We start from the raw sequence: 25,285 nt of genomic DNA, 5'->3' as shown, positions 1-25,285 counted from the left end.
TACTCTTAAACACTGAGCCATCTCTCCAGCCCATTCGCTGCTCTTAAAACCACAAAGAGCTTTATGCTCCATAAAAAATGACAGTTAAAAGACCCTTGAACACTAGGACTGGAGGCTGGGAGGTGGCTCAGTAGGTAAAGTCTTGCTGCACAGACATGAAGACCTGAGTTTTGATCCCTAACACTCACATCAACAAAACAAAATAAAACAAAACACGAAAACCTGGCTATGACGGTGTGTGCTGTTACCCTCAATGCTGGGGAAGAAAGGCAGATCCCAGGAGCTGCTGGCCAGCCCCTCTAGCTGGAATGTCCAGCTCTGTGAAAGACTGCCTCAAGATAAATAAACAAACAGCTGGGTGCACTCAGGAGGCAGATGCAAGTAGAGCTCTGAGTTTGAGGCCAGCCTGGTCTATAGAGTGAGTTCCAGGACAGTCAGGGCTACATAGGCCCTGTTTCCAAAAAACAAAAATGAAGTGGAGAGGTGACTGATGAGTGCTTCTGGAGTACAATATCTGGCCCTGTATGCCCATATGGGCAAACCCACGCACACACATGAGCACACACGTGCACAGAACCAGGGCTGATGGAGCTATAAGTCATTCTTTCCATGGTGTTTTCTATGCCAAGAAGTAGCTAGTTAATTCATACAAAGGACCATGTGGGTGGCCCCTCACTCAGTCCCTGAGGTTGGGGTTCATTATCAGGGCACCTCTGCAGTGACCTCATTTCTCATTGCCCTCTCTGTGGCTTCAGATGATGAGAGCGACTCAGATGCTGAAGAGGAGCAGACGACGGTGAGCCCACTTTCTGTCATGGGAATATTATGCAGCCATGCTGGTGTTTTCAAGCAAAAGGAGGAGGGCTGAATACGTGTCTGCTGGGACAAGGACCTGGCAGCAGGGTAGCTGAGGGAGAGGGTCCCAGGCAGCTGTGCTGAGACTATGGGAGGTAGGGATGGAAAGGGGAGAGTCACGTGACTCGTGCTTGGGTTTTTCTTTTGTCCAGAAGCGGCGTCGGCCCACTCTTGGGGTTCAGTTGGATGACAAGCGCAAGGAGATGCTAAAAAGGCACCCACTGTCTGTCCTGCTGGATCTGAAGTGCAAAGGTCTGGCTGTGTTCATGTAGTATCATAGTCCCTAAGAGCCTGGTCAGTTGTTGGTACAAAGCTCTAGTAAGCTAGAGACTCTAATATTTCAGTGTCCTATTTCAGGTTTTCCTCCTTTAAAAAAATGTGTGTATATGTGTGTGTGTGTGTATGTGTGTGTGTGTGTGTGCGCGCGCGTGTGTACCACTGCAGCAGGCATATGGAAGTCAGAGAACATTGGGGACTAATTCTCTACTGTATGTCTCAGGAATTGAGCTGAGACCATCAGGTGGCCCGTGACTTTACCCTCTGAACTGTCTGTCACTCTGGCCATTTTTCATCTTACATGGTGTGGTGTTTTTGTTTTTATTATTCTTTTTTTGTTTTTTGTTTTTTGTTTTTTTCCAGACAGGGTTTCTCTGTGTAGCCCTGGCTGTCCTGGAACTCACTCTGTAGACCAGGCTTGCCTCCAACTCAGAAATCCTCCTGCCTGTGCCTTCCAAGTGCCGGGATTAAAGGCCTGCGCCACCACGCCCGCCTATGTTTTTATTACTCTTTTGAGATGGGGACTTTAGCAGTCCTGGCTGTTCTAGAACTTGCTCTGCACACCAGGTGGACGTGAACGTAGAGCTCCCCGTGCATCTTTGCAGCACCCCCTGCCCCCTGGTACGCCTGATTGATAACTGAGCTCGTCTTTTCCTGGCCCTGTAGACAGCAGTGTGCTTCGTCTGACTTTCTACTACCTCATGAACCTCAACATCATGACAGTGAAGGCCAAAGTGACGCCCGCCGTGGAGCTGATCACCCCCATCAGTGCAGGGTATGGGGACGGGAGGACGGCTGGGAGAGGGGCCTGCATGCTGAGAGCCCTGCTCACTAGTCCTCCCGCTGGCTATCAGAGGATCTTTTGCCATGCTGATTTCTGTTACTGTGTCCCCAGAGTTTGGGAATCCTGATGGTCACTGAAATTTAGAAGTGCTCTCTGATCTGCATTGTGAAACTTCTTATTACACAGCAGATAAAACAAGCGATAACATTACATTTGCTGTTTAGAGCAGAGTCGCAGGCTTTTTACAGCCAGTAATGCATGAATGAGGTATGAGACACGACCAAATTGACACATTTTGGCCCTTTTCTTGTTTTTGTCCCAAGCTGCCAGGATATTGTTTCCCAACTCAGCTCAGTCCCGGCATTGGTAGTCTTGTGCAGTCTAGATGGGAAGAACAGAGGACAGAAAGGACAGGGGTACACCAGCCTGCACCTAGAGGATCGCTGCCCTTTCCAAGCATTCCTGGCCCTGCTGTCAGCCTGAGAGGGAGTCCTGAGGCTCAGGAAGGCACAGGTGTGGTGCCTGCAGTAGAGCTCTGCCTAGCTCTTGCCATTCTGCCAGATGGGAGGAGGTCCTGGCTTTAGAGCTTGCACTTAGTGTCTACCTCTCTTCAGGCTTCTGCAGCCTTGGTAGTTTTGGGCTTCCTAGGGCATGCTCGGTGCAGTTAATCTTATTCCCAGCAGAGGGAGCACAGAGCTTGTTTCTTCTAAGTTCCACATCTTAGCCAGGTTTTTCCTTCTGAGCACTTCTAGGACTCTGTCTCTCTGTCTCTGCCTCTCTCTCTGGGTGTCACTGTGTAGTCTTGGCTGGCATGGAACCTGCTATGAAGACCTTCCAATTCACAGTGATCCTCCTGCTTCTTGAATTCTTGAATTCAAGTTCTAGCTGGGCTGTGTAGAAAGTTCCAGGCTAAAATACTTAGTAAGACCCTATCTACAAAAGAGTAAGTAACTTTAGAGAGGTAAAAATGCTAAGTACATGCTGGACGTGGTGGCGCACGCCTTTGATCCCAGCACTTGGGAGGCAGAGGCAGGCAGATTTCTGAGTTCAAGGCCAGCCTGGCCTACAAAGTGAGTTCCAAGACAGCCAGAGCTACACAGAGAAACCCTGTCTCAAAAAACCAAAAACAAAAGAAATGCTAAGTACTCTGATCATTACTTATTGAATTTATTTGTCAAATTACTACACCATACCCTACAGATGTACTGTCTTTCCATATGTACAATATAGAGAGATTGTATACACAAAGGACCTGTACTCAATGGCCAGATCTCTTATAAAAACTTAATTGCTCGTGTAAAATTATTGCAGTAATTATTTCTGGAAGTATTTCATAACTTCATGTGGTTTTCCTACTCCAAAGTATCGTCTGGCCACCAGATGACTTGTCTGTGTGTCTGTGTGTGTGTGCAGATGCACGTCTGTAGAGACCAGAGGCTCAGCATGAGGGTCTTCCTCAGCCACTCTCCACCTTACCTTTGAAACAGATCTCACTGAACTTGAAGCCTGCAGATTCAGCTAGACTGATTGGCCAGAAAGCCCGGGATCCTTCAGCCCCTCCTCGGGAATTCTAGGTGTATGCTGCTGTGCCTGGGTTTTTATTCGGATGGTGGACATCGACCTCAGGCGATGGTGCTGTGCAGCAAGCACGTTACTGATTTATGTACTCAGCCCCACAGTGTAATTCTGGAAGGGTCATTGTAAAAACAGCCGAACAAAACAAATACTAAAGGATCCTGTTCTCAGCGGCCAGGGAGATGGCTTCTTAGATAAAAGCACTTGGTACCCCTAGCTCAGTGACCTGAGCGCAGTTCCCGAGCACCTGTAAACAGCCAGCTGTGATCTCTTCTCCCTCAGCTGGATTGCTTGGAGTGTACAGTACCCAGCAGAAGCAGAGAGACCTTCCTCAGTAAGATAGAGGACAAGAAGTGACTACTAAACACTGTCCTCTGTGTGCCACTGTGCACACATGTGCACAAAATAAAGAAAATGCTCTTGTTTCTGATCAGAGAGTGGTCTGAGCTTCAGTGTCCCCCTTTTAAAGCTTCGAGTTTGTACCTTGAGAAATGGGATGATGGTCCCTTCTGTTCACAAGGCTTGGGAAGAGTCCACTAGCTTGAAGCACATAAATGATTTGACTCACAGGAAGCATTCTGTGAAAGATGGTGGTAGAGGCAGGAGTGGTGGCGCACACCTTTAATCCTAGCACTCAGAGGCAAAGGCAGGCAGATCTCTTGAGTTTGGGGCCAACCTGGTCTACAGAGTGAGTTTCAGAACAGCCATGGCTACACAGAGAAACCTTATTCCCTCTCCCTCCCGAAATAACCACCACCACCACCAACAACAGAAAGACGGTGGTTGGCATCCTGAGAGCTGAGTGGTACATTGCCAGTCTCCAATGCCCAGGTCCACTCCAGGTTGGCAGGCATTTTCACTGCAGTCTTTTCTTCTGCAGAGACTTACTGTCTCCTGACTCGGTCTTGAGCTGCTTGTATCCGGGAGATCATGGGAAAAAGACTCCAAATCCAGCCAATCAGTATCAGTTTGACAAAGTTGGGTGAGTAAGCATGCGCGGCTGCTCCTGAGCTGCGGCTGCATCTGACGCTCAGGCCAGGCTGGAGACTGGGGCTGGAGGGGACAGCTTCCTGTTCTTACATTGAAGGCGAAGGGATGCCAGGGGAAGATGAAAGCTTGGGAAGTGTAGGGATACTAGTGTTAGGGAGATGACTTTGTGGTACTATGGTGGGGTAGATCCCTAGTACCACAAAAGCAAACCAATATCAATAATAAAATGTATGGAAGCAGCCTGAGGTGAAGATGGGTCACTGTTCTCTTGACCCAGAAACCTTACAAAATCATGCAAATCAAGGCATTTAAATTGTCCTGTTCCCTTTACAAAGACCTGTGAGACTGACTGTCCAGACCTTCAAGGGTATATATATCTGGAAAATGTCTGAAAGATGTCACTTTAAATAAGCCATGAGTGCCATTGGGCTGTATAACATGGAGTCAGTAGGTGTCCCCAGGCCAAGCAGGGGACACAGGGTCAGTGGCCAAAAAAGGAGTGTTGAATTCTTGCTCCACATGCTTAAAAATACAGAGAATAATGCTGAATATACGGATTTGGATGTAGCTTCTCTGTCATTGAACAAAGTGCGTAAGCTGTGCAGATGACCTTACAGAGCTCATGGCCAGATTAACCTGTGCACAACTCCCCACACACTGTGATGGTCCTTGAAGAAAAGGAACTAAGTTCCAAAGCCAGAAGAGGATGCTGCACAGAAGAAAAAGATATCAGTGAAGAAACAAAAACTTAAGGCACGGGAATAAGTCCAGCAAAAGTTCAGATAAAAGTACAAACAAATGAAAACAATAAAATGTCTACATTAGGCCGGGTGTGGTGGCGCACACCTTTAATCCCAGCACTCCACGGAGGCAGAGGCAGGTGGATCTCTGAGTTTGAGGCCAGCCTGGTCTACAGAGTGAGTTCCAGGACAGCCAGGGCTACACAGAGAAACCCTGTCTCGAAAAACCAGAAAAAAAAAAAGTCTGCATTTTAGTTCTCTTGAGTGTTTGAGATTTAAAAGGTGTTTTGCAGGTGGGTATTGCAGTGAGAGGGTTAGTATACTGCCGTTTTGAGATCTGTCTTATGACAGAAAGGTTCCAAGGCAAAAAGAAGTAAAGAATGGAGATGAATTCCAGGGAGCAATCTTAGGCAGCTTGTGAGGCTGGGTGCAAGGAAGACTGCAGGGATGCAGGGTGGACTGCAGGGATGCAGGGCGGACAGTAGGGATGCAGGGCAGACTGTAGGGATGCAGGGAGGACTGTAGGGATGCAGGGAGGACTGTAGGGATGCAGGGTGGACTAGGGATGCAGGGTGGACAGTAGGGATGCAGGGAGGGCTGTAGGGATGAAGGGTGGACTGTAGGGATGCAGGGAGGACTGTAGGGATGCAGGGTGGACAGTAGGGATGCAGGGCGGACTGTAGGGATGCAGGGAGGATAGTAGGGATGCAGGGAGGACTGTAGGGATGCAGGGAGGATTGTATCCTAGGGCCATGCAGCATTCAGGATGAGCATCAGTCTTGATGTGAGGACACTGTTCCTGAGCTACGTTCCCAACTCATAAAATTGTTTCATTCTGTCTTGCTTTTTTTTTTTTTTTTCCAGCATCCTGACTTTGAGAGACTATGTACTTGAGTTAGGTCACCCCTACTTGTGGGTACAGAAGCTGGGTGGCCTCCACTTCCCCAAAGAGCAGCCCCAGGTGTGTATTCTGACCCTGCCTCCTTGGCTGAGGCGCTGTACCTGTCCTCCCTGGACACACAGAAAGGCCTCTGAGAGCTTCATAGCGTTTTGATCTAGTAGAACATCTTCTTTTGAGGCTATGATCTGACCTCCACTTAGTGCCTCAGGGCATTAAAATACCCTACCTAGTCTTCAAGTGTTGAGATGACTTGGCCTTCCCTGGAAGCTTTGTAGTCATCTAAACCAAAGATACCTTGGTCTCACCCCAGATATGGCACAGCTACAGCCTTTGCTGCCCTTGGACTTATGTACAAGGATGCTACAAATGAGGATGGGCAGAATTCTGGGGCAGACACCTTCGAAGCCTGCCTTTTCTTAGAAGCTGGCCACAGATTCATGGGAACCCTGGTATCGTGTATTTTTGCCAGGGCTTAGCATTTTACCCGATAGAGTGGGCACACTCTGCCCTTCCCAAACAGCACTTGTCTCAGGACATGGGTGCGCAGTCTGGCTGGTCCCAGGGAGACGGCAGTCCCTGAAGGAAGGGAAGGGGAGCTCTTACATGTGTCCTTCATTATCATTCACTATTAGCAAACAGTGATGCCTGACCACTCACAGAGCGCCAGCCACATGGAGACCACCATGAAACTGCTGAAGACCAGGGTACAGTCCCGCCTGGCTCTCCACAAACAGTTTGCATCTCTGGGTAAGCTGGGGCAGGGCCTGACAGCCACTTCTTCAACAAACAAACAGAAACCTTTCCCTCAGAACTTGTAAATCCTGATCACAGATCAAAGAGACCTGTGTTCCTGGCCTTACTGAGCATTGGATGGCAGGGCCAGTGGGGAGAGCTACAGACCCATTCAGACAGGTCTGAGCTCCTTGCAGACTCGTCAGTTCTGTGTCAGCCCTTCCAGAGGACACCAAAGCCTTTGGCACAAGTTGACAGGCTCATCAAGGCAGCATATCCTAGGTGCATGCATCCCAGATCCATATGCACTTGGCAGGTATTTAGTGAGAGTCTAATTCGTGCTGGTACCCCAATAGCCTAAGAGGAGGAACAATGGGACCCTGTATCCACTGAGCTCACATTCAGCTCACTGACTGTAGTTATGCAGGGTCACCTCATTATCCTTTCCCTAAGACCTGCTGAGCAAATGCTTCTAAGGACTCCTGAGCGAGCTCCCAGGCGATTGTGAGGAACCACTGACCCAGCTAGTGGTCACATGGCCTTTAGTTCATTCAATAAAAACTTGATGGGTATCTACAGGATACTAGTAGGGTAGGAGTAAGGTTTTGGAGGGCGTCAGATCTTTTTTGGTATTAAAGAATTACTGGGGCTGGTGAGATGGCTCAGTGGGTAAGGGCACCCGACTGCTCTTCCGAAGGTCCGGAGTTCAAATCCCAGCAACCACATGGTGGCTCACAACCATCCCTAACGAAATCTGACTCCCTTTTCTGGAGTGTCTGAAGACAGCAACAGTGTACTTACATTAAATAAATAAATAATTAAAAAAAAACAAACAAACAAAAAAACAAAAAACAAAAAAAAAAAACTGAAAGTTAAAAAAAAAAAAAAAAAAAAAAAGAATTACTGTCTACTGGGTGTTGGTGGCCCACACCTTTAGTCCCAGCATTCGGGAGGTAGAGTCAGGCAGACCTCGTGTGAGTTTGAGGGGACCCTGGTCTACAGATCAAGTTCCAGGAGATCTAGGGCTACACAGAGAAACCCTGTCTCAAAAAAACCAAAAATAAAATTAAGTAAATGGAAAGACTCACTGTCAGGCGAGGCATTGGATTTCCAGGGCCCATCTGGACACAGGTGCCCTCTTCCTGGTTTCAAGCCAGTTCTTTGGTTCCATGTGGATGCTGATCTCCAGTGAGGCACTGCTCAGGCCTTGCTCCCCACTCAGCACTGCCAGCATTGTCAAGGTTGGATGATTGTCATCAGATAGTGTCCCTGTGTTAGCAGATTTGTTTGTTGAAACAGCAGCAGGGAACTGACACAGAACACTGCAGTTGGTTTTTCTGTCAAGGTCAGCTAAGAAATCACAGCCCTCTGGCTGTTTGATCTAATTAGAAGTTCCTGCCGCAGAGACACTGACGCTAGTCATGGCTTCAGGGTTCTGTTTTGCTACAGTTGTCTGCATTAAGGATAAAGCACCATGAATGCAGGTGCTGGGTCTGACCCCAGGCACATAAGCCCTGCATGCAGTAGATGTCAGGTTGAGATGCCTCTGTTCCTGGCATGTGATGAGCAGGTACTTCTTGAGCATCAGATGTACTGGACAAGTGGTGAGGCCACCTCAGCCCTGCAGCAAGCCACAGGCAGATGCTAGTCCCCAACTGTGGCTCCTGATTTCTACCAGTAATGCCCCTGTTTTACTCTCTTTTAGAACATGGCATTGTGCCAGTCACCAGCGATTGCCAGGACCTCTTCCCTGCCAAGGTTGTTTCTCGCCTGGTAAAGTGGGTGATAATTGCCCATGAAGATTACATGGTAGGTAGAACTGTAGTCCTATGATCATGTCACCTCTCGGTTCCTGTCCGCAGCCCCTGCCATCCGTGCAGAGGCTTTAAAGGAGCAGCAGCTCACACTGGTTCCTTTTGTAGGAGCTGCACTTCACTAAGGACATTGTGGAGGCAGGACTGGCTGGAGACACCAATCTCTACTACCTGGCGCTAATTGAAAGGGGAACAGGTAGGTGATGGCTCTGCTGATCACAGGTAGCCTCTCAAGTGTCACCCATCCCTGGAAGTTGCCCGAAAGAAGCAAAAAGGTCCTAGAATCCTCCATGGAATTTGCACACACTAGTGACTAGGGGATTACCCCTTTCAGTGAGGACTTGTTCTGTAACATGGCCATAGTTTCATATCATTAAATCCTCACAAAGGTCACCGGGTGGTGGCCTTATCCCACTCACTAGCTGAGGAAAGTCTGGCTGGGTCAGAGCTTGGTCCCACCTCAGCTTTCAGCTTGGCTTTGCTTTCTGTTTTACTTCTCCTTCATCCGGCTAACAGAAGGGCAGTGCTGTTTTTTAGATGGTAAAAACTGGCTAACAGAGACCCTCCCTTCTACACAGTCCCTCTGGAGTCATGGAACTCTGTGCTTCCTTCCTCTTCTGACATCTGATCCTGCCAGGGCCTTCCACAGGGGTCACTGACATCATGCACAGGCGTTAGGCTGTTATCCTACCCCTGCCTCACAGCAACAAACACTGGGCTGAGAATGTCAGTGGTCCTTCCTTCTTCCATAGGTTGAGTGATGTAATAGCATTTGTGGGCTGGGGTAGAACACTTGCCTAGCATACCTGAGACCTTAGATTATTCCCCAGTACCACAAAAGATAAACAGAGTGTCCCAAAGCTGGAAATAAAGAAGAGTTTATTTAGCTTATAAGCTTGTGGGTTTGCTTGTTACAATTTTTTTTTTTTTTTTTTTTTTGGTTTTTTCGAGACAGGGTTTCTCTTTATAGCTCTGGCTGTCCTGGAGCTCACTTTGTAGACCAGGCTGGCCTCGAACTCAGAAATCCGCCTGCCTATGCCTCCCCAGTGCTGGGATTAAAGGCATGCGCCACCATGCCCGGCTACAATTTTTATTAAATTTATTTATAATGTATGTGTGTGCACTCAGATGTAAGACACACTCGCACGTATGCACACGAGTTATATATCAGAGGACGGTTTGAGGGAATCACTTCTTTGCTTCAGCCTTATGGGTTTTAAGGATCAAGTCAGGTCATGAGGTGTGGGAGCAGGCACTGTTACCTTCTGAGCTGTCCCACTGGCCCGCTTTGTTTGTTTCTTTGTTTGTTTTGTTGAGACAGAGTCTCATGAGGCTCTAGCTGGTCTGGAACTCATAAAGATCTGTCTACCTCTGTTTTAATTTTGTCCTTGAGATCAACTCAAGCTGGCCAGAATCCATTATGTAGTCCAGGCTGGCCTTGAACTCCCCATCTGCTTTTTTCTTAGCCTCCAGAGCACTGGGATTGCACACATGAGATAACATGCCTGGTTTAGCTTTAATATTTGAAGGCTGAAAGTCCCAGGTGACCTGATGACAGTCTGGTGAGGAGCCTCGTGGCAGGTGATAATGTAGAGATGTGGAGAAGAAGGCACAGGTGTAAAGGAAGCCAGAGGGAGTTAGGAGCTAATTCTGGACGCTAAGCAGAGTCTCAAGGCCCTTGATCCTTTTAGAAGGCAATTCCCTCTCATCCAAAACCCAGCTACCGTTCACGAGAGCCCGCGTCTTCAGATTCAACTGGGCAGCAGCACAGAGCTACCAGCTTTTTGTATAAATATCTTTGGGTAATGCATATGAGCCAAATCGGAAGGACCAATCCAGAGCCATCTGGGAGCCAGGGAGAGGGAGAGGGGTTAAAGCGCTTGCTGCACAAGCCTGATGACCTGAGCTTGATTCCCAGAAGCCACGTCAGCATGTGGAGTGCAGTGCAGTGCAGCTCTAATCCCTGCACTCCTGGGGGAAGAAAGGTCAAAGGCAGTCACCAGAGGGGAATTTAATATATGGAGATAGTCTATTCACCGATTATGAAAGCAGATTTGATGCCAGGCCGTTCCGGTTGAGCTCAGTCCTGTACTTCTACAGCTACTTACTGGTAGAGAAGTTTCTGTCAGAGCCTCACAGTGACAGATGTGATATGAGGAGCTGGGACCATTTGCCGCTAGTCCTAGGTGGGAGTTAGAGCAGGAGGATCAGGAGTTCAAGGCCATCCTTGACTATAGATTGAACTTGAGGCTAGTTTGGGCTATGTGAGACTCTCAACAGCAACAACAACAAATTCTTGAAAGAAAGAAAAGGAAAGATGGGTGGAGGGAGGAAAGGAAGGAAGGGAGGGGGGGAGGGAGGGAGGGAGGGAGGGAGGGAGGGAGGGAGTAAGAGGCTGTAGAGATGGCTCAGTAGTTAAGAGCACAGGCTGCTCATCCTGAGGACCTGAGGTCAATCCCAGCACCTACATGGCAGCTCACAACTGTCTATAACTTCAGTCCCAGGAGTCCAGTGCCCTCTTCTGCATCCCGAAGGTGATGCATGCATGTTGGTGCCAATATACATGGAGGCAAGCAACCAAACACAGGCATACACACACATGCACACTCGACGTTCTCGAGGTAGCAGGGTTTTTATGCATTGACAAACACCAGCAAGTAGAACAGGCTCTTGGGGGAACAGAGTCGTTGTGCCTTACACTGGGGACCTGGCAGCTCAGCTCATATCCTAAAACAGTCGGTGCCAGCATACTCAGCAGCACTTCAGTTAGAGGAGGCGTTTCTGTTGGCTCTGGACACGTGTGGAGATCACCATGGAATGCTGGGTAATCACTGAATTTCTGCCTCTCCCTTCTTCTCAGCTAAACTTCAGGCTGCTGTGGTACTGAACCCTGGCTACTCCTCCATCCCACCGGTTTTCCGACTCTGTCTAAACTGGAAAGGGGAGAAAACCAACAGCAACGATGACAATATTCGGGTAAGGCCCACGTGGGTGGCAGGAGACCAGGGAGGGCCCTAGAGAGGTGAGCAGTGGCCAAGGCTGCAGTTGCTGAGGCCGTGGGCAGTGTCACTTTCAGGACGGGGACTTACCAGGATTTACAGAACGTGCTCACCGCATAATTTCCCTGACCCACAGCTTTTCCCAGGTAGCACTGTTGGCACTGTTAACTGGCAAAGTGTCTGTGTACCACTCCAGTACCTGACTGGGGGTGACGAGGAAAGACAGACACACAGACAGCTGCAGTCCAGTGTCTGACTCGGCTGGAGAACCCTCAGCCCACCCCCAGGCCTGGTGTGTTTACTCGGAAAGGTTGCATAGGGAAGCAGGGCTACAGAGATGGATCGAGGAGGCAGGCTTAGCCAGCCGCAATAGGAGCAGGCTGTAACTATCCAGAAGGAGAAAGCTGTGGTGGACACTTTGTGTCCACACCATCAACATGTACACACAGATGAGAAGAGAAGGCTCTGGCATTCCTCCTGGCCTATCAGACAGGGGGAGGCTTTGCTGTACTTGTGTGGGTCTGGGGCTAGGGTCCTAGATAGGCTAGTTCATGTCAGCCACACACATCCACTCGGGGTTTCCTGCACTCCCTTCAGCAAGGTGTGCCGGCACACACTTTTAATCGCAGCACTGGGAAGACAGAATAGACAGGTCTCTAATTTCAAGGCCAGCTTGGTCTACATAGTGAGTTCCAGGCCAGGCACCTAGTGAGACCCTGTCTCCAAAACACCCAAAAGGCTTCTTGTCGCCTTGGGCTTCTGTGCGATGGTAACTAAGCTCAGAGTATTATAGAAAGTCAAATTCAGTGAGAGTGAGTGCTGGAGTGAGAGTGCTGGAGCGACTGTCGAGGACAAGCCTCTTGGTGGCCACAGAACATGTCTTCCTCTACATGCCCATGGTCCTTGCTGGAGGTGGGGAGGTGGGTGATAATCAAGAGGAGCCCATTGTCTTGAGGAAACGGGGTCTCTGTGTACAGCTCCTGTGCAGGCATCAGCAGGAGATCTTGTGGTACCGTCAGGCTCAGCCATGAGGTAAAAGTGCTCGGCCATACTGCAGAAGCAAATGCTGAGAGTCTGGCTTCCCACCCACACAGGCTATGGAGAGTGAAGTCAACGTGTGCTATAAGGAGTTGTGTGGCCCTCGGCCCAGTCACCAGCTCCTGACCAACCAGCTGCAGAGACTGTGTGTGCTGCTGGACGTCTACCTGGAGACTGAGAGCCACGATGACAGCTTCGAGGGCCCCAAGGAGTTTCCCCAGGAGAAGATGTGCCTGCGGCTTTTTAGGTGAGTAGAGGGCTGGGCTCTTGTGACTGAACAGAGATCGCAGTTGTGCCTGGCACACAGAGAGAGCAGACAATTCTGCAGCTGGATTTCCAGGAAACACTTGTTTTCTCTTTCCTGAGACTTCCCTGCAACTGCAGCCTGGCTCACCTGTTCTTGTCAGCCCCTGGATCAAGCAACCAAGGAGACTGCCCTGACTGAGCCATGCTACAAAGCTTTGACTGAACTTTGATTGGTTTTTTTTTGTGGGAAACAGCAGGGCCTGTTTACTTTTAGTCTCCAAGCGAGCACTTAAGGTAGTGCATCCCCACTGTCCCTAGTGAGTGTGCTGGCATCTAAGTCCCTTGGTGCGACTCAGGACAGTGGGCAGTCAGGCAGCATAGGGAACAAAAGAAAACCCAGCTCTTGTAGAAGGCAGGCTGTGAGCATGCTGAGGAGCGAGCAGTCCACGGCAGCCAGCACTGAGCCTAGGGCCGACGTGGGGGACTGAGACCTTGTAGAGAGCCCAGGTTGGCTCAGGTCATTTGTGTAAAGTTCCGAGATGGTTCCTGCTCCATGTTTGGGGCTCAGGGTGTGCTCTTGGCAACTTGCTATTTATAGTGTGTGGGCTCGCAGTGCCTCAGACCAGTTTTCCATCTTTATGGGTATTAGGGCTTCTTTCCTGTTCATCCCCTAATGTGTTTTGTTTTGTTTTTTCTTTTCAAAACCCTAGAGATGACTTCTTAGTGTCCCTTCTGTTTTAGACAAGGGGTAAAGAAGAACTGTGTTTGGATTATCTTTATAATCTATCAGGCCTGGTGTTACAACTCATGCCTTTAATCGTAGCCCTTGAAAGCTGGAGGCAGGAGGATTGCCATGAGTTCAAGGCTAACCTTGCCTACAGAATAAACAAAACCAAAAAAGTTCTTCATCTTGCTCTCAGTTGTAATGTAAAGGGAGGTGTCCCAGCATTTTCCCTCTTGTCTGGCACCTCTGCTGTCCTGGTTCATGGTGTTGTTAATAATAACCAGAAATGCCCCAAGTGGCTACAGGAAGCAGAGCTGACTGCCCAATGCCAGCCTGAGTCTTCTCTCTGCAGTGGTCTGTGTGAAGTCTCAGCTCTTCTCACCTCTCCTCCCACTCCAGCACATTTGCAGGATGGGAGCCCCACACAGCCTTTACTTGTTTCTCCCAAATGGTTCCTGGAAGACTCATTTCCGCATGTGTTGAGCTGTGTCCGTGCTGTGGCGAGACTTAACATCAGAGCTGATGGGTGGGTTGCAAGGCTCTTGGCCCGGAGTCTAGCTGATTGCTGGGGTTCAGGTCATCAGGAGGCTGAGGGCAGAGTGCTGCTGTGAGCTGGCAGACCCTAGCTGCCGCTTGGCCTAAGACTTGGGCACTCTGCCTCGGTGTACCCCTCTGCTGTTTGGAGGCTAATACCGTGAATAACTCTCAGCTCCAGCTTCCTTCCACCTGTGAGAGGGAGTCTCTGTATTTCACCCTCCAGGCAGCTCATGCTTCCTGTGATATGGAAAAATGACACGGAGATGGAGAAGTCAGTACAGTACAGGCGGGAAAGAAGGTTTTATACCCTTCAGCCACTGGAGAAGAGTAAACTTTCCTTCCCTTTCCTACCCTCTGCTGCGCACTCACATATGTCATAGCTCCTTTTTCACTGTGATTAAAAACACCATGACCAAAACCAGCTTGGGGATGAAGGGGTTAATCCCAGTTTACAGTTAGTCTTTCTTGAAGAAAAGGAGGGGCAGTAACTGAAACAGAGGCCATGGAGGAATGCTGCTTACTGGCTTGCTCTCCATGGCTTTCTCACTCCACTTGCTTCTTCCCATGTGACCCTGACTTGTGTTAAGTTGAGGAAAAACTACCCTGTCCCCATAGTCCTTAGACCAAGTCCCAGAGTGTCACCGGTTACTGCTGTCGGAGCCCTTTTTGTAGATGTTTGTCTTTATGGAGCTGTGTGTAATATGTCCCTCTGTGAAGTTTTTGCTTGAGGACACAGAATTACTGCTAAAATCTTAGGAAGGAAGTTTGAACATAGATCATGGCCTGCCTGGCTGTGACTTGGTCTTCCTGGAACAAACAGGCTTTGGTGTCAGCTGTCTGGCTGTGTTCTGTTGCTTCCTGGCCATGCATTATTGTGCACTGTCTTGCTTCCTTTGCAGTTGTAGAAATTGTTTGCTGATAAAGTTATAAGCAATGATCCAAAACATGTTGGACACTGGGCACTGTCCCCAAAATGTCTGATTAAGGGATCCTCCAGGTTCGCACATTTGTAAGCACATAGAGACACTTTACAAAGATGGTATCACTCCTTCACCAGTGTGGTCTGCTTTCTCACCGTGCCCTGGGCCTGAACTATGCAGCTCTACCCCCACCCCCCCCACCCCCCACCCCATAACAGCTACGTGGCATTCTCTTGTGAGTGAACTGTAATTTATTTTATCAGTCCAGAAGGCATGCTCTTAACTGCTCTCCCTCTTGTTTCTCTAGGGGTCCGAGTAGGATGAAGCCGTTTAAATACAACCATCCCCAAGGGTTCTTCAGCCACCGCTGACTCTCCTCGACTTGTCATTCCCCAAAGCCCTGTCCTGGCTCCTGGGTATCTGCCTTTTGCTATGGCCACATGTGGTTCTTGATATTTTCCAAAGACACCAACTAATTAAAATGTCATCTGACCAAATGGACTCTGTTTGTAGCTCCTTGGGCAGTCTGGAAGAGCAGGTGGGACCATGGTAGCATGAAGAATTTCTGGATGCTGTTTTTAAGGGTGGCCGACAATGTAGGATGTAGCCTGCTCATCCACATTCTTCTAATCAAAAGCATGGTCAGGCCAACACAGCAATGTCCCAGTTCCTGGTACCAACTTCTGTCTTAGTTACGGTTTTACTGCTGTGAACAGACTCCATAACCAAGGTAATTCTTATAAGGACAATACTTAATTGGGGTTTACAGGTTCAGAGGTTCAGCACATTATCATCAAGGCAGGAACATGGCAACATCCAGGCAGGCATTGTGCAGGAGGAGCTGAGAGGTCTACTTCTTCATCTGAAGGATGCTAGCAGAATACTGGCTTCCAGGCAGCTAGGATGAGGGTCTTAAAGTCCACACCCACAGTGATGCACCTACTTCAACAGGGCCACACCTTCTAATAGTGCCACTGCCTGGGCCGAAGCATAGACAAACCACCACAGAAGGTAAGCACATTAGGGTTCCCTTTTGGATAGGAGAGTGAGACCATAACACTTGAGGGTCTTTGAGACAGTGACTTGATACGTGTCTTTACTCCCAGGACTTCAGAGGACAGGCAGATCTCTGAGTTCCAGGCCAGCCAGAACTTCACAATAAGACCCTATCTCAAAAGTAAATAAACAAATAAATGAATAAATAATAACTGTTGGGAAAATGTTTACAAAACTATCTCCTCTGGGGTCCAGAGTGAAGTTCAGTGTCGAAGGTCTGGGGGTGCAGTCCTCAGCACACAAAAAGAAGAGCGCTCCCTGTTCCAAGGATCCTTGGACGTTTGTCTGGAAAATCTGCTCTCTGACCCCAACCAGTATTAAATTCACAATTTGGCTTAAGTGAAAGATAAGGCTGAGAACGTTGCTCAGTGTGGAGCACATGCAGATGGTGTCGTTCTTCAGCACTAACAAATAATGAGAGAACCAAGATACAAAGTGCAAAATATTTCACAATTATTGAAGGGCACTTTGGAGCATGCCTTTAATCCTAGCACTCGGGAGGCAAAGGCAGGTAGATCTCTGTGAGTTCAAGGCCAGCATGGTCTACATAGTGAGTTCTAGGACAGCCAGGGTTGCTGTCTCAGAAATCAGAAAAGTAAGAATTAGTCTGTGTCTGCAGACTAGGGATATATCTCGGTTGCTAGAGTGCTTGCCTAGAATTCATGAAGCTGTGGGTTTGATTCCCTACAGTGCCTGAAACAGCCTTTGTGCTGCATGCATATAATCCCAGCATGAGGTAGAGTCAGGAGGTGTGAGGGGCGCTGGACTGCCTAACACATTATCTCAGCAGTAAATAATAAGTCTAGTATGGAAGTATAGTCTAGTTTGCCAACTATATAGCTTTTCTTATACTTCCAGGGAGGCTGTCTCAAGCTTATTCTCCCTGTAGAGCGGTGCAAGAGCACTTTGCAAACACATCTCCTGTGGTGGTTTGAATAGGAATGTGCTTCCCATAGACTCCTGTTTGAATGCCTGTGGCAGGGTGTGTGTGGCCTTGTTGGAAGAAGTGTGTCACTGGGGAGGCAGGCTTTGAGGTCTCATGTAAGCTCAAACTAGGCCTAGTGTAACACTCTCCTGTTAGCGAATTAAGATGTGGAACTCTCAGCATCTTCACCAGTACCATGTCTGCTGCATGTCATGCCTCTCCCCATGATGCTAATAAGCTAAACCTGGAAACTAAGTCAGCCCCGATTAAACGTTTCCCTTTTAAGAGTTGTCTCAGCCATGGTGTCTCCTCACAGACTAAGACATCTACTCTATAAGTAGATGACCCGTGACAGCGTGGGCCTCTCACATAGAAACTGCCTTTTTTTTTTTTTTTTTTTTTTTGGTTTTTTTCGAGACAGGGTTTCTCTGTGTAGCCCTGGCTGTCCTGGCACTCACTTTGTAGACCAGGCTGGCCTCGAACTCAGAAATCCGCCTGCCTCTGCCTCCCGAGTGCTGGGATTAAAGGCGTGCGCCACCACGCCCAGCTGAAACTGCCTTTTCTGTCCTTTCAGCTGAGCGTCTTAAAGATGAGGATTTGGGGGAAGATGGGGCTGTGAAGATGAGATGGCTCAGGGGTTAAGAGCGTAGAGGCCTCCAAATTGTTTGCCAGCATCCATGACGGGTGGCTTACAACACCTCTAACTCAACTTCAGGGACCTGATGCACCTGGCCCCTCCATAACTCCTGCATTCATGCATATACCACCACTTACACACTTGACTTTAAAAAATGCTTGCTAAGAGATGCTGGTAAACACCAATACCTGCCTAAGTAAAGTCCCACGGGAGGAGAATAGTACCTTAGGGTAGCCTTAAATGTCCATATCTCACCCCACACTGCCCCATTCCTCTGGCTCACAGAGGAAGGCTCTCTTCAGCCAGAGGCCCTCAAACTACACAGGCGTTACCTCCCCATAAGCTGATCCCAAAAGTACCTTTCCCAAGCTTACACTAAATCTTCCAATTCAGTTGACCTAAGATGGGCCAAGGAAGTATATATTTTTTTAAAGATTTATTTATTTATTATATGTGAGTACACTGTAGCTGTCTTAAGACGCACCGATCGTCAGATCTCGTTACGGATGGTTGTGAGCCACCATGTGGTTGCTGGGATTTGAACTCCGGACCTTTGGAAGAGCAGTCGGGTGCTCTTACCCACTGAGCCATCTCACCAGCCTGGAAGTATATTTTTTAACAATCTCCCAAATGCATTTTGTTCTAGCCCTTTGAAGGCATTGAATTGTTTGTCCCTTCTCGTCCCTCATTTTTCTTGGTGACACAGAGCACAGGAGAACCAGCTTTTTCTAAACAGCTCCTTCTCTGCTGTCTTACGAAGCCTGAGCGTCTAGGCACTTTTTTTTTTTCCCTATGCACACAGTAAAATCTTGTCTTTTTTCCTGACCTAGTTGCCTGGGACTTTGTCCCTGCTAGCATCTTCTTAGTCTGGCTACTTTCAGGCCTGTGTTTCACTGCCTGTGCTGAATAAGATTAAAGCGGGTTAAAAATAGTTCCTTTAATGGCCCCTGGTCTTGGCTGGCACAGAGCCAAACTGACTCAGCTCAAAAACTCACCTCTAGAAAGAAGCAGGGACTGTTGCAATGTTGGGAGAGGCTCTGCTTGCTAGGTGCAGCTTGTCCCCACCAGAAGAGGGTTTTTCCTTTCAAAGAGCAAGCAGAACAAAAGAAGCTTTGGCCTTATGGAGAAGGTAGTAAAGTAAATGAGAAACAAAAGACAGTGCAGACCCTTTGGGATGCTTAGTGGAGCCATCCATGCCTAGGGTGGGAAGATAGGGAAAACCTCACAGCTGCTTCTACTGGAACTGTCCATACTCTTTGAGCTAGGGCACATCCCAAGATGCAGCCCCTGCCAGCACTTACCCTGAACCAGAAAACCCCATTCGTGTTCCTTGACTTTATTTATTTCGGTTCTGGGAACCCAACACAGGGCAGCATGTTTGCTACGCAAGGACCGCTGAGATGCAGCCCTTGGCCCATCAGCCTTAGGATGTTTATTGCTGTAATGAGATACTACAACCAAAAGCAAGTTATGGAGGAAAGGCTTATTTGGCTCACACACACTTCCACACCACTGTGCATCATCAAAGGAAGTCAGAGCAGCAAATCAAACAGGGTAGGAACCTAGAGGTGGGAGCTGATATAGAAGCCATGGCGCGTGTGCTTGTGTGTGTGTGTGTGCTTGTGTGTGTGTGCCTGTGTGTGTGTGCCTGTGTGTGTGTGTGCTTGTGTGTGTGTGCCTGTGTGTGTGTGTGCTTGTGTGTGTGTGCCTGTGTGTGTGTGTGTGTTGCTGCTCACTGGCTCCCTCCTCAGGGCTTACTCAGCCTGCTTTCTTATAGAACCCAGGACCGTCAGCCCAGCAGTGACCATACCCACGATGGGCTGAACATACCCTTTAGTGAGATCAATCACTAATTAAGAAAACGCCTTACAGGCTTTCCCATCTACAGCCCCAATCTTCTGGAAGCATTTTCTCAACTGAAGCTCCCTCATCTAGCCCATGTCAAGTTGACATGAAAAGCCAACCAGGGCACCATGCTTGTCTTTCTAAAACCTAACCTCCATATCCTTGGTCTCTCTTCTTGCTATGGTTGAAGATGAACCTGAACTCCTGACCCTCCCACCTCTGCCTCCGAAGTCCTGTGATTGTAGGTGTTCACCACCATACCTAGCTTCTCCCTCACTCTCTTCACAGCTCGCACTCTGCTGTTTTCTCTACCATCTAAATGACCTGTGTTGGTTCAAGGGCATTCTCACTGAGCACGCTGATGGAACAAACCCCTCTCCAGAGAAGGGTGTGGTCACCACACTCCACAGGAACTCTCTCCCTGTCTGCACCTTAACTGCTCAGCAGCCTTTGACCAGAGCAGACATGAAGCCTTTTCTTTAGGTAAGGCCTTGAACGAATCACAATCTCACGTTTCTGGCCTATTTAATTGCAGCTGCCACCAGGATGCATAGACTCTTTATTTGGCATGGTTGGGGTGGGTTGAGAAGTCTCAATATATAGGGCTTACTGGCCTTGAACCAGACATTCTCCTGCCTTTGTCTGCTGGGACTCCTTACAGTACACTGTACACTACATCCAGCTCTGCTCCCTTCATTTTTACAGTAGAGGAATCTGGCTCAGGATGCAATGACCAACTATGTTCCTGTGTCTCTGGAGCTGCCCCAGGTTATAACTGAGAGGTCTGTCTGCATCTAAGGCTTACACAGTAGCTGTCGGCTATAGCCTATCTGGGATAGCACTTTTTCTGGGCTGCCATCCATTTCAGCAACATTATTGTTCATGTCTGTATACTCAGAGAAGCCTGGTCACAAGGAACTGCATTTTAGTGTCCTAGTGACCCGCCGGATCCTTTTCCACCTGTGAGCAGCCGCTTCAACCTGGACAGGTAGTTTGACTCATCCTTGGTATTGGGATGAATCTTTTCCAAATGGGGACAGCTGTGCACTGGATAGAATGGGGATTAAGAACCCACTCTTGGGACCACCAAAATAGATCAGTGGGGTAAAGGGGTCCCAGGAATCCATGCAAAGGTGGAAGGAGAAAACCAACTCCACAAAGTTTCCTGTAACCTCCCCATGCCTGGAAACCCACGCACCCAGCATACACACAAGGACTAGGTGGCTCAGGGGTTAAAGATGTCTAGTGCACAAGTCTAGTGACCTAAATGTTGATCCCTAGGATGCATGTGGTGGAAGGAGAAAACTGACTGCCACAGGTTGTCGATAGACACAAGCACTGCAACACACATGGGCCTGCACATGTGTACACACACACACACCATAATAAGTAAATATATGTAACTGTGGTGGTTTGAATAGGTATGGCCCCCATAGACTCATGCGTTTGAATGCTTGGCCCACAGGAAATGGCACTATTAGGAGGTGTGGCCTTGTTGGAGGAAGTGTGTCACTGTGGGGTGGGCTTTGATGTTTCCTATGCTTAAGCTCTGCCCAGTGTGGAATTTGAGTCTCCTTCTGGCTGCCTTTGGTCAAGATGTAGAACTCCCAGCTCCTTCTCCAGCACCATGTCTGCCTGCATGCTGCCATGCTTCCTACCATGATGATAATGGACTAAGCCTCTGAAATGGTAACCTTGCCCCAATAAATGTTTGCTTTTATAAGGTTTGCTTTGGTCAATGTTGTCTCTTCATAGTTTGTTTATTGAGACAGGTCCCACCCTAGTCCTGCTGGCTTGGAACTGGTCCACCCAGGTGCTCCAGGGCTTCACATCTTGAGATGCTTAACCTCACTGCTCTTTTTTTTTTTTTCTTTTAAGATTTATTTATTTTATGTATGTGAGTACACTGTAGCTGTCTTCAGACACACCAAAAGAGGGCATTGGATCCCATTATAGATGGTTGTGAGCTACCATGTTGTTTCTGGGAACTGAACTCAGGACCTCTAGAAGAGCAGTCAGTGCTCTTAACCACTGAGCCATCTCTCCAGCCCCAGCAATAAAATTTTAATTACTATTGTTGAATTTGTGCATGTGCATGCATGCATGCATGTGTGTGTGTTTGTATGTGTGTAAGTAGGAGAACAACTTTTTTTTAATTTAAAAAATGTTTTTCATTAATTAATTTATTTATTCCCTTTACATCCTGATCAGCCGTTCTGCATCACATCTTCTTCAGTGGCAGACAAGAGTCAGAGACAGCCTCTGCTCCAGTTGTTCAGGACCCACATGAAGACCGAGCTGCACTTCTGCTACAAATGAGTAGGGGGCCTAGGTCCAGCCCCTGTGTGCTCTTTGGTTGGTGGTTCAGTCCCTGTGAGCCCTATGGGGAGAACAGCTTTTGAGACGTGGTTCTTTCCCTTCAGCTTGTGGTTCCTGGGTCACTTGGGTCATCAGGCTTGGCTATGAGTGCCTTCATTCACTAGGCCATCTCCCTGGCCTGGGCATGAGAATTTTGATAGGAATCATAGTGACTTGGTAATCTGCCCTTAGCAGTATTGCTGTTTAAACAAAACAAAGAGTAGGGTGCGGTGGTACACACTGAAATCCCAGCACTTGGGGAACAGAGGCTGGGAAGCAGGAGTCATTTTTGTAAATGCAGTGTGAGACCAAATTGTGCTCTGTGAGACCCTGTCTCAAAAAAAAATTAACAAGGTTAAGCATTGCAACCCACAAATACAAGGTGCCCTTCAATTCATGTGGATTTTCTTTTTGGAGACTGACAGGTAGTGTAGACCAGACTGGCTCACACACTGACCTGCTTGCCTCTGCAAGTGGATCTTTTTTTTGTTTTGGTTTGGTTTTTGGTTTTTCGAGACAGGGTTTCTCTGTATAGCCCTGGCTGTCCTGGAACTCACTTTGTAGACCAGGCTGGCCTCGAACTCCGAAATCTGCCTGTCTCTACCTCCTGAGTGCTGGGATCAAAGGCGTGCGCCACCACACCCGGCGCAAGTGGATCTTTTAATGCTATTTATTATACATTATTTTTTAGCTTCTCTATTCAGCCAGATGTGGTGGCCCAGCCCTTTAGCCTCAGCACTCAGGAGGTAGAGGCACTAGAACTCTTTGAGTTCAAGGCCAACCTGGTTTCCACAGCAAGTTCCAAGCCAGCTTGGGTTACTGGTGAGACCCTATCTAAAAAAACCAACCAACAACAAACAAACAAAACCATATCTCTGTTCAGATTGTTCACTGCTCGTGTCCTCTGTGCTCAATGTGCCACGTTCATTACTAGTAGTAAGGAAACACAAAAGAGACTCACTTGTTCTGCTAAGATTTTTCAGACAGGATCTCACTTTTTCCAGGATGGCTGTCTCTGACTTTTATTTTTAATTATTTAATTATTTAAATTTATGTGTGTGAGTGTTCTATCTGCATATATGTCTGTGCACATGTCTGTCTAGTGCCTGTGGACTACCTGATTACCTGGGACTGTAGCTTATATAGACAGTTAAAAGCCCCCTTGTGGGTGCTAGGAATCAAACCTGAGCTCTTGGTCACAGCAACAAGTACTCTTTTTTTTTTTTTTTTTTTTAAGATTTATTTATTGTATTATATGAGTGCACTGTAGCTGTCTTCAGACATACCAGGAGAGAGTATCAGGTTCCATTACAGATGGTTGTAAGCCACCATGTGGGTGCTGGGAAGTGAACTCAGGACCTCTGGAAGAGAACTCAGTTCTCTTAAGCACTGAGCCATGTCTCCAGCCCATCCAGCTTGTTTGTAGTGCTAAGAAGACCTTGACCTTCTAATACTCTGACCCCCACCTCTCGAATGCTGGGAGTACAGGTGTACGCCACACACCCAGTTTATATATGTGATTTTTTGGTGTGTTGATCTGTACCCTGAAGCTTTGCTGAATATGACTTTTTTTTCTTTTTTTTTTCTTTTTTTTTTGAGACAGGGTTTTTTCTGTGTAGCTCTGGCTTTCCTGGAACTCACTCTGTAGACCAGGCTGGCCTCGAACTCAGAAATCCGCCTGCCTCCGCTTCCCAAGTGCTGGAATTAAAGGCGTGCACCACCACTCCTGACATCTGAAAATGTCTTTTATTAACTCCAGTATTTTTTTTTTTTTTTTTTTTACTTCTAGAGTCAAGTCCTAGCTCTTTCCCTTACTTGTGGTGCCACAATTTTCTGAAAATATCCCTCACATCCTAAAACTGGAACTTTGGCAGCATCTCACAAAATAGAGCGTTGGGGGTCACTTAAGCCTGCTCTTGGTTAATCTGGATTTGTTCTCAGTTAAATGGCTTTTATTTCCTTCCTTAGTACAACCCAGATGCATTATTAGTGACTCAGAGTTAATCACTAATTAATTCATTTAATCTGTAAACCAGCCAAACAGCTTTGGGCTCCCAGTCAGCTTCCTCAATCTTTACCAATCTTGAAAAATAGAACTAAGGATATAGTTTGGTTGATCGAGAGCACAGGCCCTGGATCTGATCCTTGGGACTACATAAACCAGGGTTGGTGGTACACACCTGTAACCTCAGCCCTTGGAAGGTTAGGGAAGGAAGGTCAGAAGCTGTGGCGTTCTCTACAGTGATATAGTGTGAGAAGCTAGCCTGGACTACACAAGGCTCTGTCTCAAAAGAAAGATGTCCAGGTAGACTACAGATTACACATTACATTTATATAATATGGTTATCTCTTAACATGCTGTGTCACCTTTATAAGCAATTTGGAGTATTCGAATGACTGTGACATTTCTAGGCAAGCCAGATGGGGAGAGCCAGGTGTGGTGGTTCACGCCTGCAATTGTGGTACTCGGGACTCCAAGGCACGAGAACTACAAGGAAGAACTGGCTTTGTTTTTCTGCCTTCCAGATCCTCACTTTATGTTCAGATGTGGCTATGTGTAAGGGCATAAGGACGTCTGACCCAGGCGAGACAGATCAGGTTTGCAGTCATTGATTTATGTTGATAACTTAAGTGATTATTTTCCAGGGGCTGAGGTGCAAGCCTACAGTCCAGCCCTCAGGAGGTGGAAGCAGGGAGAGCAGGAAGAACAGGAGTTCAGTGTCATCTAGGAACAAGTCAAGTAAGAGGTAATCTCGTGTTAGACTCGAGTCTGTGTCAAACACACACATCCTTATTTAAAGGTGACCGCCCTAACCTGTCTTGGCATTCTTTTAATAATTCAATCTTTGTGACAGATGGAGATGGGGTACCTACCTGGAGTGTTAACCATGGACAGAATTTTGGGGTATGGAGATAGGGGCACTTGCTCACTCCCTGAGGTGTCACCAGTCTGCCATTCTGTCACTAGCACAAGCATAAATTACTTTTGTGTGTGTGTGTGTGTGTGTGATAGCGTTTCTCTGTGCAGCCCTGGCTGTCTTGGAACTTCTCTATAGACCAGGCTGGCCTCAAGTCCAGATCCATCTCCCAGAGATCCAGAGATCTGCCTCCCTCCCAAGTTCTGGTATTAAAGGTGTGCACCACCACCGCTCAGCCAAAACTCCCTTTTCAATCACTGCATTATTTAGAGCTCTCCTCGTAAATCGGTGTTATAACCCGAAGAGTTTGGTAAAGAAGGGGATTTATCACTTTGAGGAACGGCCAAAAGCGGTGGGATGGATCATCAGGATGTCCACCATAGCTCTCTAGGTATCTTGTTTCTATTCATCTCAC

General features: G+C 47.9%; 1 protein-coding gene across 2 annotated transcripts in view; it reads left to right on the top strand.

Moving 5' to 3' along the window:
• The window catches only part of Thoc5 (THO complex subunit 5), a 35,497-nt gene extending 19,865 nt beyond the window's left edge, over nt 1-15,632 (top strand). For both annotated transcript variants that reach the window (XM_021176115.1, XM_029483877.1), the window contains 11 exons: nt 756-796; nt 1,008-1,107; nt 1,798-1,906; nt 4,371-4,472; nt 6,085-6,181; nt 6,754-6,868; nt 8,559-8,662; nt 8,776-8,863; nt 11,528-11,643; nt 12,761-12,951; nt 15,439-15,632. In XM_021176115.1, the coding sequence (XP_021031774.1) occupies nt 756-796; nt 1,008-1,107; nt 1,798-1,906; nt 4,371-4,472; nt 6,085-6,181; nt 6,754-6,868; nt 8,559-8,662; nt 8,776-8,863; nt 11,528-11,643; nt 12,761-12,951; nt 15,439-15,502 (1,127 nt within the window). In that variant the 3' untranslated portion in view covers nt 15,503-15,632. The remainder of the gene's footprint in view (nt 1-755; nt 797-1,007; nt 1,108-1,797; nt 1,907-4,370; nt 4,473-6,084; nt 6,182-6,753; nt 6,869-8,558; nt 8,663-8,775; nt 8,864-11,527; nt 11,644-12,760; nt 12,952-15,438) is intronic.
• Nucleotides 15,633-25,285: the final 9,653 nt, after the last annotated feature.

Source organism: Mus caroli, unplaced genomic scaffold (genome assembly GCF_978045245.1).
Source record: "Mus caroli unplaced genomic scaffold, Mus_caroli_1 scaffold_13, whole genome shotgun sequence".
Lineage (NCBI taxonomy): Eukaryota > Metazoa > Chordata > Mammalia > Rodentia > Muridae > Mus > Mus caroli.
This window is presented reverse-complemented; position numbering and strand designations above follow the sequence as displayed.